The following is a 9653-nucleotide window of genomic DNA, read 5'->3' as shown; positions in this document are numbered from 1 at the left end:
CTATGATGATGACGTCACATAGTTGGTATATCCCGGCGGTATAACGGAGGGCGGATAGTAGCAGGACGCAACCTCCTCGTTATCCTCCTCTGTGACACGAAGTATCCGGATCTTCACTTTCCCCGCCTTTTCCGACTTTTTCTTCTTCATTTTTTTCTTTTTCTTCCCCGCGGCTGGGGTGGGTTTGACTTCGGTTGCGGGAGAGATGGGTTTGTCTTCGGATTCCGACTGGGAGGTGCCCTCGCCCGGCAAAATGCCGTCTTTGAAGCTGACGCCCTTGGGAGGGCGTTCGGAGGAGGCGTCCCTGAGAAGGTCGGTCCTGAAAGTGAATCGTTTGGGGGTTGAGTTATTTCATTTTATTACCACTGTCAAAATGTTATTACTGTTATTAGAATGAAGAATGAAATCAAGACACAGGAGGGTGTGGGTTCAATCCCAGCCGAGGTATGGAATTTTATCCTCAATATAAATTGAGAATTTCGCCACAATAATAGTAGTAGCCTACTGCTGGAGTAAAGGGACTTCTCAGTCCTATGCAAGCAGTATAAATAAGCACTATTATTATTTGAATTACCTTAGTCCGGGAGCAATCAGAATACTTTTGACGGCGGGCGGGGCTACCTCCTCAAACTCGGGGGGCGTGGTTATCACAGGCGAACTGTTCTCCTCGTCCTCTTCTTCCTCTTCCTGTTGCTTTTCGTCCAGGTCCTTCATGTGACCTTCTATCACGGACATCAGCGGCGAATCCCTAAGGAGAGAGTCCTGAAGAGGAGAAATAATGGAAAACTTCGAATTAGAAAAATTCGAAGTTTTCCATTAAAAATAATGGAAAACTTCGAATTAGAAAATATGTTGTAGCGGCTTCAGCTGTGGCCGAATGGTGATGGCAGAGTAAAGAAGGGATATCTTTTTTCTTTCTGCCATACACCAGGGTGATGGTCTTTAGCCATGTTTAATTGGCTCGTCCTGAGCCATAGGTAGTCAACCATCGTGAAGACTTGTGCTTATTCTTTAAAAGCAGAGAACCCTTTGAAAACTGCCAGCTAGGCTGGTTAGGGTTTGGTGTTCTCCTCCCCCCCCTCGTAGAAAATGTATTAATCCTTTTCTTATTCGCCTTTTCCCGTGTTAAGAAGGGGTCAAAGTTTTCCGTCAGATTATCAATCAGTCTTAGGGTGATCGCTTTTGAACTGATTTTTGGTTACAAAGTTTTACGAACGGATGTAAAGTCCCGCTCTAATTAAACTTACACTCTCTGTCTAAAGTCCTCCAGCAAAACTTACCCGGAACAGCTGTTTCTTCGCTTTCAGGAGAATCAACTTTTTCTTCTTCTCCCGCGCCAGTCGCTTTTGCTCCTTCTCCTTCTTCCGCTTCTCCTTTCGCTCCAGGCGAGCCAATTCCTTGCCGCGGGCGGGGCTACCTCCTCAAACTCGGGGGGCGTGGTTATCACAGGCGAACTGTTCTCCTCGTCCTCTTCTTCCTCTTCCTGTTGCTTCTCGTCCAGGTCCTTCATGTGACCTTCTATCACGGACATCAGGGGCGAATCCCTAAGGAGAGAGTCCTGAAGAGGAGAAATAATGGAAAACTTCGAATTAGAAAATATGTTGTAGCGGCTTCAGCTATAGCCGAATGGTGATGGCAGAGTAAAGAAGGGATACCTTTTTCTTTCTGCCATACACCAGGGTGATGGTCTTTAGCCATGCTTAATTGGCTCGTCCTGAGCCACAGTCAACCATCGTGAGGACTTGTGCTTATTCTTTAAAAGCAGAGAACCCTTTGATAACTGCCAGCTAGGCTGGTTAGGGTGTTCTCCTCCCCCCTCGTAGAAAATGTATTAATTCTTTTCTTATTCGCCTTTTCCCGTGTTAAGGAAGGGGTCAAAGTTTTCCGTCAGACTATCAATCAGTCTTAGGGTGATCGCTTTTGAACTGATTTTTGGTTACAAAGTTTTACGAACGGATGTAAAGAAAGTCCCGCTCTAATTAAACTTACACTCTCTGTCTAAAGTCCTCCAGCAAACTTACCCGGAACAGCTGTTTCTTCGCTTTCAGGAGAATCAACTTTTTCTTCTTCTCCCTCGCCAGTCGCTTCTGCTCCTTCTCCTTCTTCCGCTTCTCCTTTCGCTCCAGGCGAGCCAATTCCTTGCCCAGGAGATGCAATTGGGAAAATATTATTAATAAAAGGTCGATTCCTACGTAAAAAGTTGTGAAAAATCCAAATCTGAGGTCAAAACTCCCAAAAAAAACTTTAAAACGTCGAAAATTCAATTTTCAATTGCCGTTCTAATGAAAAAGTTCAAAGAGTTGTGACGTCAGATTTCACGTCAAAATGCAAAGAAACGCTTGCGCAAAAACAAACGAAGCGGGAGTCATGAATTATGATGTCATCGCCTACGGGAGCGTATGCCGTGACGTCAAAGTTCTCGATTTAACGGTATTTTTTAAATCGATTTATCTCGGTATCTAGAAGTCGCAGGAGAAAAAGAAAAATTCCGTTGGTCCTCATTTTTCCTGCTCTTTGACTTTGAAACATCACCCAAGTAAGCGCAACTGATCTATTGAGAGAGTGATAGATAATTGGTTTACTAAAATAATGTTAATTCCTTTACTCCAGCAGTAGGCTACTATGTACTAATTGTGGTCAAATTCTCTATTTACATTGAGGTTAAAATTCCATACCTCGGCTGTGATTGAACTTAAGCCCTCCTGTTTACGAGGCGAGCGTCCTGACCACTACATAACGGAGGTAGACCTTGACTTACCGTCTTGATGACCTTGAATGACCTCGTCTTCTTCTTGGTGACCTTGAATATCTTCTCCTGTGTCTAGATGACCTTGACTTACCGTCTTGGTGACCTTTAATATCTTCTCGTGTCCAGATGGCCTTGACTTACCGTCTTGGTGACCTTGAATATCTTCCCCTGTGTCCAGATGACCTTGACTTACCGCCTTGGTGACCTTGAATATCTTCTCCTGTGTCCAGATGACCCTGACTTACCGTCTTGGTAACCTTGAATATCTTCTCCAGTGTCCAGATGACCTTGACTTACCGTCTCGGTGACCTTGAATGACCTCGTCTTCTTCTCGGTGACCTGGAGTATCTTCTCCTGTGTCCGGGTGACCTTGACCGCCTATGGCCGGGACTCCGGGATCTGCGACGGCCGGGAGATTTGGACCGGGACCTTCTCCTACCGTGGCCCGGGGAGAGCCTTTTGGAACGGTCTTTGGATACTGTTCGTCTACCTCTGTGGAGCGAAAGGTTGGATTTTAGTTAAAGAGGAATTCTGTTGTCGAAAAGAAATGCTTTTAAAAAATGTCGAAAAAGCACCACCGGACTTGTCTAAGTGGGGCCCGCGTGAAGTTGATCGCCTAGGGGAGCGTACTCCGTGGCGGGAAGGAGAGGCCGTGAGCCGCGAGAGGGGAGAGCGAGAACGCGAGTGGCGCTTTTTGTATTTGGACGGGGAGCGGGACCTGTTGAAGTGAGTGAGTGATAATAGGTTTACGAAAATAATGTTGGAATGGACCAACATCAACACAAATAGGGACTGCAAAAGAATGGCAGAGAATAGAGAAGAATGGAGGAATGTCATTAGAAGAATCTGAGCAACCTTCGGCTACAAAGACGCAACAACAATGATGATGATGAAAATAATGTTAATAAGATAATAAGTCCCTTTACTCCAGCAGTAGGCTACTACTATCTATCATTATGGTCCAATTATCCGATTGCATTGAGGATAAAATTCCATACATCGGCTGAGATTGAACCCAAGCCCTCCTGTTTACCAGGCGAACGTCTTGACCACTACACCACCGAGGTAGATTTAAACGACCTTGACTTACCCTTTTGGTGACCTTGAATGACCTCGTCTTCTCCTCGGTGACCTTGAATATCTTCTCCTGTGTCCAGATGACTTTGACTTACCGTCTTGGAGACCTTGAATGACCTCGTCTTCTTTTTGGTGACCTTGAATATCTTCTTCTCCTGTGTCCAGATGACTTTGACTTACCGTCTCGGTGACCTTGAATGACCTCGTCTTCTTCTCGGTGACCTTGAATGTACTACCCCCGTAAAATTATTAAAAAAAAAAAAAAAAAAAAACATGTAGGTGCTAGGTGCTGGGTCAACACGAGAACTCCAGAAAGTAACCCGTTGAAATATTTGCAATCAAAATACGAGTGCAAATTTGAAATACTATCTGGGCAATCGCATGCTGGCTTTTCCCGGCCCCAGCCAGGCTGGGTGAGGATGTATGGAGGCCGCTAGCTTGTCACCGAATGAACAGTATACGTACCTTCATAGGGGCAGGATTCATACTGGCTCCGGGCATTCCTGGCTGAGAAGCTTGGGGATATTCTGAGGGTACCACCCGTAACATGTTACCCATCTGAAATATGTAGTAGACAAACATTCAATCAAATTCAACCTAGGTACATATGTAGCATATGAAATGATTTAGGTAAGCCGGTGGAATTGTGGACATAATTTAGGTAAGCAATTAAGCATGTACAATTTTGTTTACAAATTGATATTTTCAGATAGGTAGTTTATAAATACAATTAAAAAAGGAATTTTATTTGTGTTAAACATGAATGCTCTTCACAAATGTCCTTCCTCGCTTAAAATAATACGCCAAATTTCATGACTTGACTTGGACTGGAACCGCCAACCTCCAGATCCAATAATTGGGCTTGTGGTCTTGATAGAATCAATGATATTGACTGTTTGATAATTTTAGCTGGTTGGCACTTCCCAAAAGGATCCCTGAGGTTTGTTAAAAAAAAAAAAAAAAAAAAAAAAAAAAAAATGTAAAATAAAATTACTATAGTTAGGGTACAAGGGGTGAAAATAGTATTGAAAATAATAATAATAAATAATAGCAATAATAAATAGAAAGTGGTTGGTTGGTATCAAATGCTGGGAATTGACCATCAGGTCATTTTCCTATAAATAGAAAAATAGAAAGTAAAATCCTACATACCTGTACAACATGACTAGCACCAGGATACTGTTCAGGCCCGGGGGCAGGGCCCACCACACTGTTGGGCCACTCACAATAGCCCCCGCCCCCCATAGGCCCCGCCACCGGTATTTGGTAACCATGGTGATATTGTTCATACGGATAATAGCCCGGACCTGGTTGGCCCATAGAATGACCATGTTGGCCCATTGGCTGGCCTGGTTGGCCCATAGAATGACCTTGTTGGCCCATATGCTGAGCCATGTCCTGAGGTGCCCCGCCAGTCATGTGACCTAGCTCGTTTCGGATGCGGTCATCTAGGGACATGCGTTTGGGGGAGTTGGACCCCGTGGTGCTAGGGTGACCTAGAGGGTCACTCGGGGAGATCATGGTTGAATCTGGAATAGAGAGATGAAGTGGTGCTCACCAGTGTGGACCAACCGAGTTATTAGGTATACAGTAGAATAGACATACCCTGTTTATCCTGCTTGAACGAGACTGGGGGAGTTGGACCCCGTGGTGCTAGGGTGACCTAGAGGGTCACTCGGGGAGATCATGGTTGAATCTGGAATAGAGAGATGAAGTGGTCAGTGGTTACCCTTGGTCTCACCAGTGTGGACCAACCGAGTTATTGGGTATACAGTAGAATAGACATACCCTGTTTATTCTGCTTGAACGAGACTAAAAAGTCTGTTTACCCCAGCAGTCTAAACAAGGTATCGTGTATTTTATGGGTTTAATAACATTACATAATATTATGTCCCAGAAGTCCTGTAGGGCACTTTTGAATTCTGATTGACCTTAGGTGGCGTCTAAAACCAGATTCGACCTTAAAAAGCGTCACTTTGTGAAAAAAATCATCATCTATCGAGAAATTGAACCTTCAACCTCCATTTTTACTTTCCTTGTCCTATAATAATGAAAGTTTTAAAATTGAAAGTACTGTCTATTTACCTGCAAGCTGAGGCAGTGCGTCCGAGTACACGGGAATGGCATGCCCGGACGAGCCCACATACTCCTGTTCCGGCGACCTCGGGCCTCTAGGATCTCTACGCGGGGAGCGAGGTCCTCGCGCCGGCGACCGGGGACCTCTCGGGTCTCTCGACGGGGAGCGAGGGCCGCGCGGGTCCCGCGAGGAAGATCTCAGGGTGCGTGAAGCACCAGCACCACCGCGGGAGGGAGAGTGGGGCCCGCGTGAAGTTGATCGCCTAGGCGAGCGTACTCCGGGGCGGGAAGGAGAGGCTGTGGGCCGCGAAAGGGGAGAGCGAGAATGCGAGTGGCGCTTTTTGTATTTTGACGGGGAGCGGGACCTGTTGAATGGAGGAGAATTTCAAACTCCTCCTCGTTATCCTCCTCTGTGACACGAAGTATCCGGATCTTCACTTTCCCCGCCTTTTCCGACTTTTTCTTCTTCAGTTTTTTCTTTTTCTTCCCCGCGGCCGGGGTGGGTTTGACTTCGGTTGCGGGAGAGATGGGCTTGTCTTCGGATTCCGACTGGGAGGTGCCCTCGCCCGGCAAAATGCCGTCTTTGAAGCTGACACCTTTGGGAGGGCGCTCGGAGGAGGCGTCCCTGAGAAGGTCGGTCCTGAAAGTTAATCGTTTGGGGGTTGAGTTATTTCATTTTATTACCAGTGTCAAAACGTTATTACTGTTATTAGAATGAAGAACGAAATCAAGACACATTATTTTACACCCATGCCTATCTAGGACAGGAAAAATTTTGCCAGAAAATTACCGTTTATGCTAAGATTCGAACCCAGTAACTCCGGGCCGGGTATTCCTCTATTTAGTCTATTCGATGGTGTAGTGGTCAAGACGCTCGCCTGGTAAACAGGAGGGTGTGGGTTCAATCCCAGTCGAGGTATGGAATTTTATCCTCAATATAAATTGAGAATTTCACCACAGTAATAGTAGTAGCCTACTGCTAGAGTAAAGGGACTTCTCAGTCCCATGTAAGCAGTATAAATAAGCACTATTATTAATTGGTGACCTTGAATATCTTCCCCTGTGTCCAGATGACCTTGACTTACCGCCTTGGTGACCTTGAATATCTTCTCCTGTGTCTAGATGACCTTGACTTACCGTCTTGGTGACCTTTAATATCTTCTCGTGTCCAGATGGCCTTGACTTACCGTCTTGGTGACCTTGAATATCTTCCCCTGTGTCCAGATGACCTTGACTTACCGCCTTGGTGACCTTGAATATCTTCTCCTGTGTCTAGATGACCTTGACTTACCGTCTTGGTGACCTTTAATATCTTCTCGTGTCCAGATGGCCTTGACTTACCGTCTTGGTGACCTTGAATATCTTCCCCTGTGTCCAGATGACCTTGACTTACCGCCTTGGTGACCTTGAATATCTTCTCCTGTGTCCAGATGACCCTGACTTACCGTCTTGGTAACCTTGAATATCTTCTCCAGTGTCCAGATGACCTTGACTTACCGTCTCGGTGACCTTGAATGACCTCGTCTTCTTCTCGGTGACCTTGAATATCTTCTCCTGTGTCCGGGTGACCTTGACCGCCTATGGCCGGGACTCCGGGATCTGCGACGGCCGGGAGATTTGGACCGGGACCTTCTCCTACCGTGGCCCGGGGAGAGCCTTTTGGAACGGTCTTTGGATACTGTTCGTCTACCTCTGTGGAGCGAAAGGTTGGATTTTAGTTAAAGAGGAATTCTGTTGTCGAAAAGAAATGAACTTTCAATTAGTGCACCTAATCAGACCTCTATAGGTCCAAATAATGGGGGAACGATATTTGTGACAAGCATTTAAGTATGCTTAACACAATTAAAAATTCCTATAGGTCCAAATAGTAATCTTATTTAGTGAGCGGTACTTTTTTTAGGATTTAGGATTAGGATATCATCAATCCTAGTAAATTATTTTACTTGTTTCCAGAAATCTCTTTCTCTGAGGCCTTGAACCGATTTTAACGAAAGCAAAAACACTAATAACTTACCGTCTTCTCCGATCTCTATCTCGCGACGTACTCCTTCTTCGTCGGGCTGACGGGGATTTGCTTCTCTTCCGCCCGGGCGATTTACTTCTACTCCTCCTCCGGCGTGGTGACCTTCTCCTCTCCGGGGATCTAGGCTGGAACCGCGGGAACTTAGACGTAGCCGGGGGTACAGGCGAACGCGGTCTACGGTCCTCACTCCCAGCTCGGACAAGAGGCGGGAAATCCTGCCCCGGCTGGGAACTCCCCACGAAGGGCGAACGGTTGGAGTCATTGTCAAACGTATCTTCGGACGTGACGTTTTCGAGATCGTGTTGAAAAGGTTTGAGGTTGGTTTCCGGTGGCTGAGGATCGTCAGGATTTCTTTCCACGAAATTGTGGGAATTCGCAAAGTTCTTGATGAAGAGCTTGAACCCGCCCGGTGTGGCTGGTTCTCCAGGAGTGTCGCCCACTTTTCCCAGCGCCGGTGCGTCTTGTAGGTTTCTATCACCACATTCTTCCGCCTCGATGAGCCTCTTTATCTTCTGCGCTTCCCGTTCTACCTTGGCGAGAATCTCGGAGGTTTTATCTTTGTCGTCTTTGGATTTCGCCGGAGCTGGCTGCTCTGCCCGCTTCTCCAGTTTCTCCTGTCTCTTCTGCTCTTCCTCCCAGAGTTTTGCTTCCAACTTGAGCTCTTCCAGAGTCGCCCGCTTTTCATCGCTTCTTTCCCGGATTTCTCCTTCTTCCTCTTCGCTCTCGTACTGTTCGAAAATATTCGTGGAGATCTTCTTCAGCTTGGATTGGTTCAGAGAGAGCATGATGGACCTCTGGTTGCCGGACTGGGAGGGGGAGGCCATCTTCGGCGAGGCGACTTTGGCGGGCAACGCTTTAGGCGCCAGGCTCATCGTCAAAGGTTTGACCGCTTCTAGTGGTTTGGCTTCCACCTTTGGTTCGTCGGCAAACATATCCATCACTTTCGTCTCAGCTGGACTTTTCACCACTTTCACAGGGGACTTCTCTGTCCTCTCCTCTTTCACCTCCTCTTTCTCTCGCTTAGTCCACCTGGACTCAGCCGGGCTTTTCACCACTTTAACAGGAGACCTGTCTTTTTCCTCTTCCTCTCGCTTACTCCACCTATGGCCGACATTTTCAAAATGATACTTCTTACTTTCGCCGCGTTCAAAGTCCCATTTGGACGCAGTGGGCTCTGCCGCGGTTGCTGAACTCGGTTTGGCCTCTTTAGCGAAGGCACTGTTGCTGACCTTATCTGAGGAGGCACTCATTCGGGTTTCTTCGGAAAATAACGAGACCAGTTCGGAGGAATGTTTGGGCTTGGGCTCGTCCAGAAACATGTTGGGGGGCAGAGGGATCTCGTCGAGTTCAGGGCTGGATGAGCCCACAGACATAGAGGTCGGACTGTACCGGCTGTTGTCAGGGATAGGGTCGTATTGTTGAGGGGATTCTGATACGGCTGGGACTGGGGTAGGAACGGGGGGTGGTACTAAACCCATTGGATGTATTGCAGAGGGCACTGGAGGTATTTCTGAGGGCATTTGAGGTATTGCTGACGGCATTGAAGCTATTACAGAGGGAACTGGAGGTATTGCAGAAGGTGGGGGTACCACTGGGGACATTGTCACTGAATGTGGTAATATACCCACTGGTAAAGAATCGCATTTAGAATTATAACTTGGTTAATCCTGCCCAAATAAGATCGATAGAAATAGGATTGAAAAACTCATTTATTGCATTAGGTACTTC

The 9653-nt window shown here is 46.7% G+C and overlaps 2 protein-coding genes across 2 annotated transcripts; both read right to left on the bottom strand.

Moving 5' to 3' along the window:
* LOC113467726 lies at window positions 1-2143 on the bottom strand. The gene is made up of 4 exons (XM_026824077.1): window positions 2022-2143; window positions 1418-1558; window positions 575-621; window positions 1-319 (listed from the first exon to the last, which is right to left on the bottom strand). Exons 2-4 carry the CDS (start codon window positions 1529-1531, stop codon window positions 1-3), a joined length of 480 nt encoding a protein of 159 aa, XP_026679878.1. The 5' UTR covers window positions 1532-1558; window positions 2022-2143.
* A 586-nt stretch (window positions 2144-2729) lies between these two features.
* On the bottom strand, window positions 2730-9551 carry LOC103509864 (serine/arginine repetitive matrix protein 2-like). Its single transcript, XM_026824076.1, has 9 exons — window positions 7917-9551; window positions 7400-7594; window positions 5912-6267; window positions 5206-5355; window positions 4979-5175; window positions 4292-4384; window positions 3922-4048; window positions 3069-3241; window positions 2730-2969 (listed from the first exon to the last, which is right to left on the bottom strand). The coding sequence occupies exons 1-9, from the start codon at window positions 9524-9526 to the stop codon at window positions 2730-2732; spliced, it is 3141 nt and encodes a 1046-aa protein (XP_026679877.1). The 5' UTR covers window positions 9527-9551.
* Between the last annotated feature and the right edge of the window lie 102 nt (window positions 9552-9653).

The sequence above is a fragment of the Diaphorina citri genome, unplaced genomic scaffold (assembly GCF_000475195.1).
Source record: "Diaphorina citri unplaced genomic scaffold, Diaci psyllid genome assembly version 1.1 scaffold537, whole genome shotgun sequence".
Lineage (NCBI taxonomy): Eukaryota > Metazoa > Arthropoda > Insecta > Hemiptera > Psyllidae > Diaphorina > Diaphorina citri.
Note: the sequence above shows the minus strand (reverse complement) of the source record. Positions and strands in the feature narration are given on the sequence as shown.